This window comes from Ictidomys tridecemlineatus, chromosome 15, assembly GCF_052094955.1.
Source record: "Ictidomys tridecemlineatus isolate mIctTri1 chromosome 15, mIctTri1.hap1, whole genome shotgun sequence".
In the NCBI taxonomy this organism is placed as follows: Eukaryota; Metazoa; Chordata; class Mammalia; order Rodentia; family Sciuridae; genus Ictidomys; species Ictidomys tridecemlineatus.
In genome coordinates this window covers 32,407,198-32,422,444 of record NC_135491.1, presented here as the reverse complement: position 1 = coordinate 32,422,444, position 15,247 = coordinate 32,407,198, and the positions used below count along the sequence as shown (strand labels likewise).

At 43.6% G+C, this 15,247-nt stretch overlaps 2 protein-coding genes across 9 annotated transcripts; one reads left to right on the top strand and one right to left on the bottom strand.

The window, feature by feature from the left end:
* Positions 1 to 790: 790 nt before the first annotated feature.
* LOC144370859 (uncharacterized) lies at positions 791 to 5,371 on the bottom strand. 7 transcript variants are annotated; one of them, XR_013430887.1, is made up of 3 exons: positions 3,604 to 4,898; positions 2,679 to 2,908; positions 791 to 2,532 (listed from the first exon to the last, which is right to left on the bottom strand). XR_013430887.1 is itself a non-coding variant. In XM_078032319.1 (3 exons), the coding sequence occupies exons 1-2, from the start codon at positions 4,649 to 4,651 to the stop codon at positions 2,802 to 2,804; spliced, it is 504 nt and encodes a 167-aa protein (XP_077888445.1). In that variant the 5' UTR covers positions 4,652 to 4,883; the 3' UTR covers positions 791 to 2,532; positions 2,790 to 2,801. The 7 variants fall into 7 exon arrangements, 2 of the variants coding, with proteins under 2 accessions (XP_077888445.1, XP_077888443.1); XR_013430885.1 differs by having other exon boundaries at positions 4,255 to 4,883; XR_013430886.1 differs by having other exon boundaries at positions 2,679 to 2,956; positions 4,255 to 4,880.
* A 15-nt stretch (positions 5,372 to 5,386) lies between these two features.
* Positions 5,387 to 15,195, top strand: Aktip (AKT interacting protein). Of its 2 annotated transcripts, XM_013366092.4 has the most exons (10): positions 5,387 to 5,523; positions 7,524 to 7,634; positions 9,113 to 9,318; positions 11,722 to 11,786; positions 11,878 to 11,978; positions 12,447 to 12,535; positions 12,614 to 12,712; positions 12,808 to 12,915; positions 14,190 to 14,250; positions 14,419 to 15,195. In XM_013366092.4, the coding sequence occupies exons 2-10, from the start codon at positions 7,593 to 7,595 to the stop codon at positions 14,527 to 14,529; spliced, it is 882 nt and encodes a 293-aa protein (XP_013221546.2). In that variant the 5' UTR covers positions 5,387 to 5,523; positions 7,524 to 7,592; the 3' UTR covers positions 14,530 to 15,195. The 2 variants fall into 2 exon arrangements, with proteins under 2 accessions (XP_013221546.2, XP_013221548.2); XM_013366094.4 differs by lacking the exon at positions 5,387 to 5,523 and having other exon boundaries at positions 14,422 to 15,195.
* The last annotated feature ends 52 nt before the right edge of the window (positions 15,196 to 15,247 follow it).

The following is a 15,247-nucleotide window of genomic DNA, read 5'->3' as shown; positions in this document are numbered from 1 at the left end:
AAGTGATACTTTTTGAGGCTGCCTCACTTCCCTTTGAATAAGTCATCCTGACTTTCATAGTGAGCTGTTTTACCCTATTTTCTGTTGCTATAACACAATACCTTACACTGAGTGATTTATAAAGACTAGAGGTTGTTTTAGTCAGCTTTGCATTGCTGTGACCAAAAATACATGACAAGAGCAATTTTACAGGAAGAAAAGTTTGTTTGGGACTCTTTTTTTCAGAGGTCTCAGTTTATAGATGACCAGCTCCATTGCTCTGGGCCCAAGATGAGGCAGAATAATCATGGTGGGAGGGTATGATGAAAGAAAGCAGCTCAGGATCTGACAATCGGGAAGCCGAGAAGGCTCATGCTCACAGAGGACAAAAGACACCTCCTCCAACCATTCCTACCTGCCCACGGTCACCACCCACTCCATCCATTCACGTAGATCAGCGCACTGATTAGGTGAAGGCTCTCATAACCGGATCATTTCCTACCCTTCCAGCCCACTCCAGGTGACTAATCCAGGCTCAGGGGAACTGCATTAATCAATCAGCCCTTTGAACTAATCCCCCTTAAAGGTCCCTTCACCTCTTGACATTGCTAGACTGGTAATCGGGTTTTATCGGTAGTTTTGGAAGGCACAAGGCACTTTCAGATCACAGCAAGCAGCTTCCCTGGTGCGGAGCTGGGGACTGTGCTCTGCTATCTCAAGTACATACTCCGTCCAGGCAGGGGCTAGGGGCTGGGGAGACAATGGATGCCAATGTCTTGGCTGGGCACAGAATCACGAGCCACCACACACCTTGTAGATTCAAACGGCAATTCTTTATTCCCGAACTCACACCGGCCTCTACACACGTTCTCCTGCACAATTCACGTCCCAAATCTTTCTATTCCACGAGAACTCAGCGGGAACTCAGGCAGCAGGAACGCCCTATTCCCAGCAGCAATAAACTTAAACCTCAAACTTCCCTAAAACCACATAGTCTTAAACAGGGAACACCTTAAACCCAAATTATCTTAAACCCAGATACTTCCTAAAACCTGCAGGATACACTCTAATCCTGGATCCACCCTGGTCCTTGAGCAGGGTCACCTTTCTCAAAGACCCATGCAATGTCCAAGGCAAGTCCATTTAACATGGGGTACGCTGGCAAGGAAATTTCGATGTGTCATTCCTACTTGGCAATGGCCCTCAGCAAATGGAGGGCCAAACAGATATGGTTCCCCCTCACAAGCTTAAAGGACGGTGTGGGAGATAGATGGACACCAGTCGAGTCATCCCCCAGAGCAACAGCACATTTCCCTGAAGTTGTGTGTGAGCTGAGGGGGGAGGAGAGAAGGATCCAAGCAAAGACTCCATCTTGTGGGGTAGGAGGGGAAAACTTGACACGTCCAAGGACTGAAGGGATGCTGGAGTGGCTGGAACCTGGGGCAGTGGGACAGGACTCCAGCCACGGTGAGGAGTTTGGTCTTTGCCAATTTTAGAAAAGTTTATTTGGCTCACGGTTTCAGAGGTGATGTTCCTTAGAGTCCATTGCTGTGAGCTAAGGTGAGGCAGAAGGGTGTGGCAGAAGAAGGCGGGTAGGAAAGTGTCACTAGGAGAGAGGGAGGGGAGGAGGGAGGAGGAGAGAAAGACCCCCTCACCACAGACAAAATGTAAAGCCCAAAGCCAACCCCCCATGACCTGCCTCCTCCAGCCACACCCCACCTGCCTACAGTTACCATCCAGTTAATCCCTGGTAGTGGGTTAACTCTGATTATTCATAACCCTATCATTTTACCTCTAAACCTTCTTGTATTGTCTCATATGTGAGCTTCTGGGGGATACTTAAAAGCTAATCCATAACAGGTACACAAACTTTTTTTTTTAATTTATTTTTTAGGTGTAGATGGACACAACACAATGCCTTTATTTTTATGTGGTGCTGAGAATCGAACCCGGGTCCTGCCCTTGCTAGGCAAGCGCTCTACCGATGAGCCACAATCCCAGCCCCAGGTACCTAACCTTTAGTGTCCACAGTACCCACCCCATACAGAACTCATGTTCTTCCTGTTTCCCACCCTCTCCAACCTACTTATGGTTCTGCCTTTCTCATCTCACCAGATGGCTTCACTTTTCATCCAGCAGCTCAACCCAAACATCTCGGCATCATCCATGATATCCCCTTCTTCATTCCGCTATCCACACATCTGATCCATGAGCAAGGTCTGTCCTCTTTATCTCTTAAATATCTCTGGGACACGGTCAGTTCTCCATCTCTACCCTCTCACTCCTGTAATCATCTCTTGCCTGAACACTCCCGCCCCTTCAATCTGTTCTCCAAGAAAGTGATGTTTTCAAAATACAAATTGAATCACATCTGTCCGGGGTTCCAGAGTAAATCTCGATTAGCTCAAGTCACCACGACAGACTTGTTCCCTCGGCCTTTGGATGCTTCAGTGGTATGCAGAGACCCAGTGATGCATTTCTGGTCATTGACACATGTGGACATTTCTTCTGGGAGCTTCTGGGAAAGAAATTCTTGAGCTTCAAAGGGGACACCTGGAAGAAAGGGATATTCTTTATTTTGTAGACATTGGATGTACCTGAATGGCAGCAGCCACTGCTAACAGTCTGGAAGTGAAATTCCAGAAACACCACGGAAAGCAATGCTTCAAGCATGGTGCCACCCCCGGAGCATGCCTTACCATGCGAGAGAAATCCCCTAGCTATGTGCATCAGTGGGAGTTGGGTTTTCTCGAGTGTCCTGACCTTGGTATGTGTCTGAGTCACCCACTGCCAAGAGCACAGTTGGGTACCTGCATCTGAACTCAGAGGCGAGATCTGAGCTGGAGAAATACGTGAGTTCTCAGTGAAAATGGAAGCTTGGAGAAGGGATGAGATGAGAAGAAATCTTGAGAGGATGAGAATGGCAAATCTGCAAAGAAGATTGGTTGGAGCTAGGATGTCAATGGAGGCGTCTTTCCTGTGGAAAAAAAGACTTTCATCTTGCCTTCCTTTTAAGACCAATATTAAGGGTCTTATAACATTCCTAAGAGTATCCAAACGAGATGACAGGAAGTGGCTCAGGACTGTTTTTAACTGTAGGAGGAAGTTGGATTTCAGAACCACCCCTTGGGATTAACATCAGGAGTTTGGCTTCCTGCCATTTAATAAGTAAGTCATTTACCAGAATCCCAGAGGCAACCAAATTGGAACAAACAAGCTGGTCAGAGAATCTCCCTTCTCTTCTAAGATACCAGAGACAAAAAGTGCCACTGGTATCTTGGAAAAGGGGCAGAAAGTTGTTGGGAGTGGCCAGGGGTGTCTGGGGTTGGAAGGGCATCCCACAGGGAGGAATCATTTTGGGGAAAGGTTTGGGGGAGTATTACAGAGCTGAGGCCTTCTGAGAAACTGAGGTACTTCAAAGACCCCTTTTCAAACCCTAATTCTTGCTATCAAGTCAGAAAGATTTTAGAATGTCACTCAGTAACAGGAATGAGTTTTATTGAAGGGATAAGAAAAGGAGACACTCTCAAGGGAGGGTCCTCTCAGGAGAGGGACAATGTGCCTCTTCTGTATTCCAGTTTTGAGATACCAGAGAAGTTTCCAGAGAGTTCTGCCCACACTTACCTCTTTTTTGATTGACAGCAGGGTGACATCAGACTTTTAAATCCCCACTATGATGGCAACTCTAGGTCACCTTGGCCCATCTGACTGGTTCTATTTGTATTCTTAACCATACATTCTTACAGACTTTATGGTTAGAAGGAACTATCCTCATCTCCCAGAGTTTAGGATATGGTAACAAAAGTTGTCCTTCAGGGTACCTTGGGCTCCTCTTATCAACATTATTTTGGGCTTGCATTTTTCCTGCAGTGAACAGCAAGTTTATTGAGGAATGCGACATAGCCTGTCCACTTAGGCCAGGCAGGGCTGCAGATAAATTGCTTCTTGGAAAAGAAAGTGCATGGGGGTCCAGGGCAGCAGAGTGGGCCCATTTGATAGAATTATTCTCTTAACCTTGTGTTCCCACCATTCACATCTGTCCCAGGCATTAAAACGGAAGCATTAAACCAAGGACAGCCTAAAGCACAGAATTGGGCTAGAGGCAGACATAGGAAAGAGGATGGGACTATGATGGGAAGGAAGCCAGACTAGGCTGGGTCGTGAAATGACTCCTATGGAAAGCTCTTAAGCCATAAAAGGTCACAAAAGGTAAAGGTGTTTCAGAACAAAGTGCGGGCTGGTGCGCGAGGGGTGGGCGGGAGGACCGGGAGCTACCTGTCCCTGTGGGAGAGGCTCTCAACTCGGCAGAATCGCCAGGGGAACTTGGGACAACCGCAGATCGCTGGGTCTCGGGCCCACCCATTCCATTAGGTGCACCAGAGCCGAGCGATGACTTGGAGTTTAGCTCTGGTCCGCCCACAGCCATTATCCCCGTCTCCGGTGTAGAAAACGGCATTTCTCGGCGCTCCTGAAAGTGTCCTTTCCCTCTGCTAACCCAGCCCTTCCCGTTCCGGCCTCTGGGACCCTGGTGGTCCCTACGTGGCAGCCGGGCCTGGCAGCGGCTGAGCACACCACGAACAGTGGCCAGCCGGTGCCGGGCTGAGAAAACGCCGCAGTCCCAGCCCGTGAATGGCTGCAGCTGCCGGCACAAACCCGTGGGCGGGGTCTCCATGGTGACTGGCGGACGTTGTGGCCAATTGTATCCCGGTACTTGTTTGTTTCCGCCCCCATCCCCCTCAAGGGGCCGACACTTCCTTGATTGACAGTTCACTCCAGGCCCTGTTACGTAAGGGGAGGGTCAAGTGCTGCCCCACCCGAGCGGAGCCGATTTGATTGGCAGGACACACTGCTGTTGTCCAGACATCCCCGGAAGAGCGCCCTTGATGGACAGGTATGGGAGCCACTAGGCGCCTGGAGGCTGGGCGGAAGAGCTCAGGTCTAGGGGAGGGGGCAGGGGGCGGGGCCTGGCACCGAGGACAGGGCGGGGCGGGGATAGGGCAGGGGCCGGGCTGGCGCTGCAGCCAGAGATGCTGTCGGGCGGCGACGGCACTCTGCAGCTGGGGACTCTGCGTTGAAGGCTCTGGGGTAAACCAGTTGGTAGGTATGCAGCGAAGGAGAAGTCCGTAAGCCGGGGCCACCAGCCTCTTTGGGCCTGGCACTCGTCTCCCTCTTGAGCAGTCTTGATTCCTCAGCGACGGCGGCCGCGATGGGACACGGGGGCGGGGCTGGGCTGGGCACCTGTGCGCGTTACAGGCACCTGCTGCACTGAGGTCTTGGAACCTGCAGTCCATGTTTGGGGGCTGCTGAATGGGCTGGGCTGGGCTGGGCTGGCCCAGGGAAGGAAGGCGGGCCCAGCCGCTGGACCTGTTTGGGGCCCGCCCTCCCAGGCCAAGGCCTGTGGCTCCAGGCGGCGGGGGATGGGAGGGTGGTCTCTCAGACCTGGAGAGACTCAGCCCCCATTCCAGAGTCTTGAAGACCCCTGACTGGCTTCAAGGTAGCTGCAAGGCCAGGACACGGCCCCTGACTTGCGTCACCTCAAGACAGGTTTGTCCAGATTCTCTCTGTGTGCTCTGAAACGGATTTCTGCCCCAGGCAAGGGTGCCCGTCCCAGCCAGATGCCGGTCTTGGCTGTGCCCGGCGAGCCTGTCCGGGGCCGGAGCTGTTTTGTCTTTTTCCTGGGCCTTGCCCAGTCTCCTCTTACCCTGAAATGAGCTCAAGGTATTCCAGGTTAAGTTAGGAGCAGTGGGTCTAGTTTGGCCCTTCTGTGTAAGGGATCATTCGTATGGGCCAAAGACACTGACTTCTCAGCTGTTAAGATGTAAAGGAAAGTAATCAGGTTTTGTTCTCAGAGCCGAACCAGGAGAAATTCCAAAATTGTTTCCTAACGCCAAGGATATAGCCATCTTTCCTTCCATCTGTGTCATTCCTATTGGAATGTCATATTGTTCCTGTTGTGGATTAGACATCTAATAAATGGTGTCATTTCTGAAAAGCGTGCTTAAGTTTCTCGATGGTGTTGCTGCTGGGACCATTTGGGTTAAAAAAAAAAATCATCACAATGCTAGCCAGCAACAAATACCTTTTGCTTAAAGATGGGAACTGGGGGCAAGTTTCATAGGATTCTTAAAGGCAAAGCTGCAGAATCGTAATGTATTGTTAAGACTTGAATGGGATTTTATAGTGAATTTACCATTCTGGGAGCACTAGATCCCAAGAGATGTGGGTCCCTGTTAAATCGGGTGTATCTAAAGGACAGTGGGAGAAAATCTGTTTTCATTTGGGCCAAGTAGGACCCCGCCTTCCAATTTTTGATGTCCCAACAATTTTCATGTGTCAGTAACCTTTAAAGGCAGATTTGTGGAGAGCTGTTGCTACTTAATTCATTTTGTCAGTATGTTAGTGGAACAACTAGTACCCTCATCCTCTAATTACTGGATGGCATTAACTCTTGGAAAGCAAAGCACTGCAGGGTATGGTAGACTTAGTACCCACCCATGGATGTTATAGGCTCATCAGGGAGAAAACACATGGCTTGTTACATGATTTGCTTCTTAAGAATCTTAAGAAAATTTTCTTAGGAAAATTTTGCTAAATTTTGACCCTTTTCACCTTCAGCCTTTTGATTGGTACAAATAAGAATTTAGAGAACTGAGCTCTGTTCAACAGTGGAGCCTGGGGGGAATCGCCAAGTTGCTGTCCTTACAGCTGGATTTGGCTGGTTTTCCTTTGCTGCTTCTTATTTTTAGTAAATGACCCACTGACTCTGTGACCTTTGAGACTTGCTTTCCTATCCACAACTTGAAGATTCGAGTGGAAGATTTGTTTGTGAGATGTTTTTTGTGCAGTCTTCCTTGTATTTGTGTGTATTGCCTGGTAATTCCTTAAATGCCTAATTCTGTAGACTTTCCATATTTTTACCGGTTTAAAACGTGCAGTTTCTTGAGTGTGGTCCTGCCTGGATTCAGGTATGCCCCGTCCTCTTTACTGACATAGGTATGTGTGGCCTTCCTTGTTTTTTCTTATCTTTGGCTAATAGTTTTGCTGGAAGGAATCATTTTGTCCTTGAAACGGCTCATTTAAAGACACTCTTAAATCAGCCAGCCTGGATGCTCTTTTACCATTTGTTCCCATGACCCTGGGAATAGTGATATAACTTTTGTGTAGGTGGGTACAGTGCATTCTGAATCTGGCTTTCCCATTGGTTAAGCCTAGATATTATGCTAGTAGCAACTGTTGTAGTCCATATTTTCAGAATTTCTGGCACTGAAGCTGAACCATGTCACTGTCTGCTCTGAATCCTAGCCAGGGACCTTGTCGCAGATTTTTGTAGGCATCTAAAGGTGCAAAAGAAATTGGAACCAGAATAGGAAGGGGTATAGAAGAATATTATTTCTGAAGCTACCTGAAGACATTTCCTAGGCTTTCATAACTATATATTATATAACATTATATTGTATCTCTGGGGTATCAGATTTTGTTTCTGACCATTTCAGAAGTTTTAACTGTTGGCATTACAATATTTGTGTTTTCCCATATGGTTTTAGGGTAAAGTGAATGCTGAGGACAGAAGAGTTGGATGACACGGACCACTGGACTTCTCTGGAGTACACGTTATGAACCCTCTCTGGAGCATGTCTACAAGCTCCATACGCAAAGTAGGTACAGTCAGTAAGTGCAGTGAGGAAACCCATTTGCCTCTGTCAGAAGAGAGGGCCAGGATGAAGGCTAACGTCATCTAAGCCAAAGTCTCCAGTAACCTTAACAAAATTATCCGGTTTGTCTAGTTTAGGTTTTGTTTATGAGAAGAAATGATTTTGTCCATTAAAGTCAGTTTCTGATGCTGAGATTGCTTGTCAAATAAAAACTGTGGTAATCAATTCTAAAATTATTTTCAGTTAAGTTTCGTTATTGATAAATGTAATCTATGATTGTAGTAATGTCTGTATTAAACTTCAAGAGTCAGAGGTTAAAGCAGCTTTGGAAAATGCCAGTCCAATATGGTCACATCGGACTTTATTTTTTTAAGGACCACTAATTTAATTTTTCTAAATATTTCTTTTGAAAACACATTTTCATTTTAGGAAAGCTTAAAATATGCAAACAGCAAGAAAAAAACAACCACCCTTAATTCCACCTCTAAGAGAATATTACTTTTTATACAGCCTTTGGTTGTACCTTGTGTCAAGAAAGTACCTAGTTTCTAACTCATTTTGTCCTTTTTATTGACTGAGGATGACAGTTTATGCTGATGTCTTTCCACATTTGGAATATCTTCCATTAGGGACAAAATCAAATTGGACCCAAGCAAGTGAGAAAATAGCTTTGTTTCTGCCTTTAGTGATGACATCATGCAGTGGCTGCTCTGTCATCCACACTATTCTGAACTTCTTAGCACTTTCCTTTCTCCATCATTTATATGTCAGAGGGACTTTTCTAGTCATCTTCAGTTGTCTAATGGCTTTAGTAACTCCTTTTCATTAGGAGAAACCATTTCTTTAATTTTCCTAAATAAAATTTATTTTAAAAATACATTTTCATCTTGGGACCACCAAGAGAAACCATTTCTTTCTGTTTCAGTTAATCTGTAAATATGACTGTTGTCCTTCTGTAGTGCAGCTGATGAAAGGGATTCCTATTCTTTGCTGTTGTTTTAGTCTTGTTCACTCTTAATATGACCTGCTTGCTCAGAGGACTTTCAGATCTCAATCATGGCCTTAGAGTATCCATACAAGAGAGGAATTCCGGCTTTTAGGTCATGAAGCTAATAATACTGTACTTTTTTTTTTTTTAAACATATTTTTTAGTTGTTGATGGACCTTTTTTTAAAATTTTTTTTTTATGTGGTGCTGAGGATCGAACCCAGTGTCTCACACATGCTAGGCAAGTGCTCTACTGCTGAGCCCCAACCCCAGCCCTAATACTATACTCTTGTGACTTAAGAATCATCTTAATATGGGACTGAGGTTGTGGCTCATCAGTAGAGCACTCACCTAGCACGTATGAGGCCCTGGGTTCATCATCAGCACCACATAAAAATAAATAAAATAAAGCTATTGTGTCCAACTACAACTAAAAAATGAGTATTTTTAAAAAATCATCTTAACAAATGTTCTCCCAACTTCATTTTGAATAGCGATCTGATGGTGAAGAGAAGACATTAACAGGGGATGTGAAAACCAGTCCTCCACGAACTGCACCAAAAAAACAGCTACCTTCTATTCCCAAAAATGCTTTGCCCATCACTAAGCCTACGTCGCCTGCCCCAGCAGCACAGTCGGCAAATGGCACACATGCTTCTTACGGACCCTTCTACCTGGAATATTCTCTTCTTGCAGAATTGTGAGTTCTTAAGAGACTATTTGGTTCAGTTATGAAAGATCCTTGCAGGTGAAAAATGAAATGTTTTTTGATGGACCGGTAGATTAATCTTAAAACTCAATCCCATCCCCCTCTTGCTCCATTCTGGAGATCAAGAAGAGGAAGAAACTTAAAAGTAATGAACTAGGGCTATGGCTGTGGCTCAACCGCAGAACACTCGCCTAGCATGTGTGAGGAGCTGGGTTCGATCCCCAGTACCACATAAAATAAATATATAAAGGTACTTGTCCGACTACAACTTAAAAAAAAAAAAAAATTAAAATGAAGAACCTACAGTGGATCAGGAAATTAGCAACTGAATTTTAGTCTTTTTTAGGTGAAGTGAGAAATGGATCTCTTGAAGAGGTTGGGGGGGTGGGGTAGTGGGATGGTGGCGGTCTCATCTTCCTTAGGTCAGACCCATCTGGAAGATTGTGTTCCACTTTGGTTAACACTTTGTTGGAGGCATCCTGATAGAATGGGGAGATGGTCCTGGTGGGGAAGGGTTGGGAAGACAGATTTCAGGGATCAGCAATTAAACTGGAACTGCTGGCTTTGAGACAACTTAAGTGCTTATTAAAGCTGTCTTCATATACTCAAAAGTCTGTTATTAGAAGGGATTTGATTTATTTTATATGACTCCCAAAGGCAGGGTTTGGCAATTATAGGGAGACAAAGATTTGGGCTCTACTGGGTAAGGATTGACTGGTCACAGAAGTTTGCCCTTGCATAGAGGGGCTCAAATAACCCATAGATTCAGATGGCTTGCTTGTGTATTAAAAGGACAGAAAGTCTGGAGAATTCTTAAGTTTCCATCATTTAAAAAATTCCTTTGTATATGAAGCTATTTTAAAAAAGCATCCTTAATCTCTCTCTCAATGTACTAATGTTGTCATGGTGAGAGGCCCCAGTGTAACTGGCTGGGTGTGATTTGGTAGCAATAATCCCTTTAGTTTTATAATGGAGGCCTTGTGTTTGAGGCTGGGCAGTGAGTTAGACAAGCTCCTATTGTGGTGATTAAATCTGCTGTGTATTAGAACACAAAATTGCCTTTTCTGGCAAACCATCCCCAGATCTCCTGAGCTGTTGCACGCTGAATTTTAGTGACTTAGAAAAGAACTTAAAAAAATGAATGTGATGGCAACTAGGTAATAAAAGTAATAAGGCCCAATAAACTACTTCTTTATAGAATTCAGGCAGCAGGTAAACATTAAGCCCTAGAGTGAACAGTGTTCTTTTCAAGGTCAGATCACAGCATGTAGCTGCAGTTGCAAGCAAGAGGACACAATGGCTGTTGGTGGGTTACTGGGTCCCAGAAAAACTAGTGACACCTCTGTTGATAGACTTGTCTTTCCTTGTTTTCAACATAGTTTCCCACTCACTGGTAAGGACCGCAGAGTTCAAGTGTCTGAGTTAGGGAGTTAGCTATTTGGGAGTAGAGTACAGCTTGAGAATTCACAATGATGCCCGTCTTCACCAAGTGACACCGTGGTTCCGGTGATTCAAACTGAAAAGGACAACTAAGTGATGAGTTTGTGGAATCTTAACAATTGCCTAAAATTACAATTAAAAGCAGTTTAAAATTTCTGGGCTGGGGTTGTAGCTCTTCAGTAGAGCGCCTGCCTAGCATATGTGAGCCCCTGGGTTCAAATTCTCAGCACATATAAAAAAATAAAGGTCCATTGACAACTTAAAAAAAAGTTATATTTCTATCTCATGTTTTATTCTAATACAACTTATCTGTTAGCATTAGTGGTATAATTTGCTGGAGCCTAAAAGGAAAATATTAATCATGTCTTAATAATAAAAAACAACTTTTAAATGTATATAAGATCCATCATCTACAATAACAAAAGCAATAATTTTATAGATACTCTTATCTACATCAAATTTAATGTTTTGAACTTTGACCACCTTGTATTATTCAAAACTAACTATAGGCTGATTTTTTTCTAAGATGATATTTTTGGGAAGCCGATTTCTGGCAGTAAAACCTGATTTTTGTATTACCCTCCCTGGCTCTTTTTTTTTTTTTTTTTGCAAAGGGGGCAGTTACTAGAGATTGAACTCTGGGCCCTTGACCACTGAGCCACATCCCCAGACCTCCTGAGCTGCTGGGATTACAGGCTTGTGCCACTGTGCCCAGCTTCCCTGACTTTCTTAATATGGGGCCCTTCATTGGCTTGAGATTCTGTGAGTTGGTTATGAAGCCAGTAAGCGGGCAGTGATCAGAGTTGTCAGGTAAAAGACATGATGACTTGGCTTGTATGGTTTGGGTGTCACCTGCCCCTTAAGAGATGACTCCTAGTCTCAATTTAGGATGCTTTGATCTGTATATGCCGTTGGCATCCATACAAGTTAATTGTTATACTGCTTTTGTTTTAGTACCTTGGTTGTGAAGCAGAAGTTGCCAGGCGTCTATGTGCAGCCATCTTACCGCTCTGCGTTAAGTAAGATAAGATTCACTCTTACTTTATAGCATTTTTGGTTCCTCTGACACAGAGTTAGGGCTTAACCTTTTTTTTTTTTTTTTTCCTGCAGTGTGGTTTGGAGTAATATTCATACGGCATGGGCTTTATCAGGATGGTGTGTTCAAGTTCACAGTTTACATCCCTGATAACTATCCAGATGGTGACTGTCCAGTAAGTAGGAGACAATGTGGCTTTGTTTGTGGGGCTCCATTCACCAAGGGGGAACTAAAGGGCCTAGGGATTTCTTGTTTTGGTTCTCTTCCTTACCTAATGCTTTAACAATTTCAGTTTTCCTAAACATTTGTCTTCCCAGTGGAGTTTTGGTGCTTTGTTGAGTCTTTGGTCATGGGGTGCTCTGCCTTGAGCTTCATTCTTTCTCTGCTTGGCGTGTTCAAATGAGGCTGGATGTTGTACTGCAGCACTTACACATGGACAGCACTTGTCATGCTGCAGTTGGAGTGACCTTTTTCCCCACTGAATGGTTAAAAGTAGCTCAGTATCTTTCTTGGAGCAGCTTTGTGACTTTTTAAACAACATGACTGCCCTGTTGCCTTGAAGCTCCTTTGGTGACTATCTGTAAGGATCTGTCTCATAAGTTCCGGTGCTTCCATTAAAGGACATGTCTCTCTTTAAACACAGCGCTTGGTGTTTGATATTCCTGTCTTTCACCCGCTAGTTGATCCCACCTCGGGTGAACTGGATGTGAAAAGAGCATTTGCAAAATGGAGGTCAGTAAATCAGCATTTCTTCTGGAGACATAACATCATAGGAGCAAGCCTTAGTAATGATACCATGTTTCCTTTTAGGCGAAACCATAATCATATTTGGCAAGTATTAATGTATGCAAGGAGAGTTTTCTACAAGATTGATACAGCAAGCCCCCTAAACCCAGAGGCTGCAGTCCTGTACGTGACTTTTTTGTTTGGTTATTTAAGATAAATTTTAAAATCCAGCTAAGTAGATTAAGTTGATAATTTTTTGATTTAAACTTTAAACACAGGTATGAAAAGGACATTCAGCTTTTTAAAAGTAAAGTGGTTGACAGTGTTAAGGTGTGCACTGCTCGTTTATTTGACCAACCTAAAATAGAAGACCCCTATGCAATTAGGTAAGTGGTACAATATCTAGATGAATGGTTCTTTTTAGTACTGCACTTTTACATTTTCCAGGTGGCCTTTGAATGAAAAAAAATTTTGTATGATCTGTTAGCCTATGGCCTTTGTATTCTTGGTGCCAGAACAATTTCCAGGGCTTTACGGCCTCTTAATGCTTCATATTGTCTGCACGTTGTGCCAATAGCAAAATATGTAGTGACTACTTTTCCTAAGGACCCTTGTGATATGGTAATTCATTCCCATGTGAAGACTTTTTATTTGGCAGTTTGAGCTGTTCTCTTTAACTGCCATACTCCTACCACCATTCAGGTTTGGTTAAAAAGAGGGAAACTGAGTGGTATGAGCATGGTGGGTTCTTGTAACACTGTGATGTTGGATCTTGGGGAAAAGCAGCTGAAAGAATTTGGAGAACTAAGGAATTGGTGAGTTCTTTGGCAACATTTGCACTGCCAGAAAGGCACTGTGGTACAGTTGTTAAGAGCATGGGCTCAGCAGATGATGGACTGGCTTTGGTAGTTTTTTCTTTGGTGACCCAGCGCAATTACTCAATTTTGTTGTACCTTGCTTTCTTCACCTTCTTTTTTTTTTTTTGGACCTGGGGATTGAATTCCGAGGCATTCAACCACTGAGCCACATCCCTAGCTCTATTTTGTATTTTATTTAGAGACAGGGTCTCACTGAGTTGCTTAGCGCCTCACTGTTGCTGAGGTTGACTTTGAACTTGAGATCCTCCTGCCTCAGCCTCCAGAGCTACCGGGATTACAGGCATGTGCACGCATCCAGCTCTTCATCTTTAAATAATAGTATTTTAGGGATGATGTGAAGCTTAGGTAATCCTTGTATAAGGAATGGTTAATGAGAAGATCATTTATATGTAACATCTAAAACATTTTAACAACTGAGGAAAGATTATTCTTTAAAAATATTCCTTAAGGGCTGGAGTTGTAGCTCAGTGGTAGAACACGCTTGCCTAGCACGTGTGAGGCACTGGGTTCAATCCTCAGCACCACATAAAAATAAATAGGGCTGGGGCTCAATGGTAGCACACTTGTCTGGCATGTGTGAGGCACTGGGTTTGATTCTCAACACTGCATATAAATTAGTAAAATAAAGGTCCTTCAACTAAAAATAAATTGAAGGTATCATGTCCATCTACAATAAAATATTTTTTAAATTAAGTTTTTAGAATTGGCTTCCTTTTTGAAAAATGGAGATTATACACGTTTATAAAGCCACTGATTGTTTTTAATACTTTCTGCCCCTTAAGCTTTTCTCCATGGAATCCTTCTGTACATGATGAAGCCAGAGAGAAGATGCTAACTCAGAAAGTAAGTAGAAACCATCTTTGAGATGGTTAACTTGCTGTTTCTTTTCTAAAACATCTTCACTGGAGACCTTCATTACACACAAATAACTTTGGGGGAAACAAGTCTGTACCAGGCTGCACTCTCCTCATCAGTCATCTTTTTTTAATGTCTGTTTTTGATTGTGCCTAGAAGAAGCCTGAAGAACAGCACAATAAAAGTGTTCATGTTGCTGGCCTGTCATGGGTAAAGCCTGGCTCAGTACAACCCTTCAGTAAAGAAGAGAAAACAGTAGCAACTTAAGAGATGGTGAATCTGGTGCACCGTGCACTTTCCTGCTGGACTCTGGCCTAGTTAAAGCAGACTAATGGCAAAGGACTGCCTGAAGAGTAAACCGTGTGAACCACAACTGGGTATCAGTGTTTTCTATGTATGTGTAGGTTCTAACAGCAGGTTTGGAAACCTCTCTTTAAGTAATGCATTACTTCTGTCAGAAGTGTCTTAGGGTGGTTATCTAGTTCAGTACTCCAAATTATTGGGGACCTTGAGACTTATGTATTTTTCTGAATATAATGCTAAAGGTAAGTTGCATTCATTTAAACTGAGCAGACCGAAATCAGAACTATTTAATAGTTTTAAATCAGTGGTTTCATTTGTACATGTGTTAGCATATGGAGAGGACAGGTTTAGAGAGCAGATTCTAGAGCTTGGCACTTTTAAGTGAAAGATTGTTTCAGTCTTCAGCCTGCTGTCTTACTGATTTATAGACTGATATCTCTGAAGAATGTTTTAGAGAGGAAACCAGAACACTTGATCTTAGTGTTTTTTTTTTTTTTTTTAAACAAATTACGTAACTGTATTTTTATGGCAGGAGGGAGAAAAAGTGTTAAAACGGTTTCTAATGAAGTCAGATATTTAAATGATTGACTAATGTGTTTAGTAGATATGAAAATAAACCAATAAATGATTGTTCTTTGTCATTTACACAGGAAACTAAACACCCTTTCTCAATATAACTAAA

Bases quoted from the DNA above. Each gene is read 5' to 3' on its own strand.
- LOC144370859 (XM_078032317.1), bottom strand. From the start codon at position 4,651: ATGGAGACCCCGCCCACGGGTTTGTGCCGGCAGCTGCAGCCATTCACG. The intron at 2,533-4,254 runs GTAGCTCCCGGT...CCTTTCTTCCAG, and splicing joins AGCCTCTCCCACAGGGACAG to GTGTCCCCTTTGAAGCTCAA.
- Aktip (XM_013366092.4), top strand. From the start codon at position 7,593: ATGAACCCTCTCTGGAGCATGTCTACAAGCTCCATACGCAAA. The intron at 7,635-9,112 runs GTAGGTACAGTC...CATTTTGAATAG, and splicing joins CTACAAGCTCCATACGCAAA to CGATCTGATGGTGAAGAGAA. The intron at 11,787-11,877 runs GTAAGATAAGAT...TTTTTCCTGCAG, and splicing joins ATCTTACCGCTCTGCGTTAA to TGTGGTTTGGAGTAATATTC.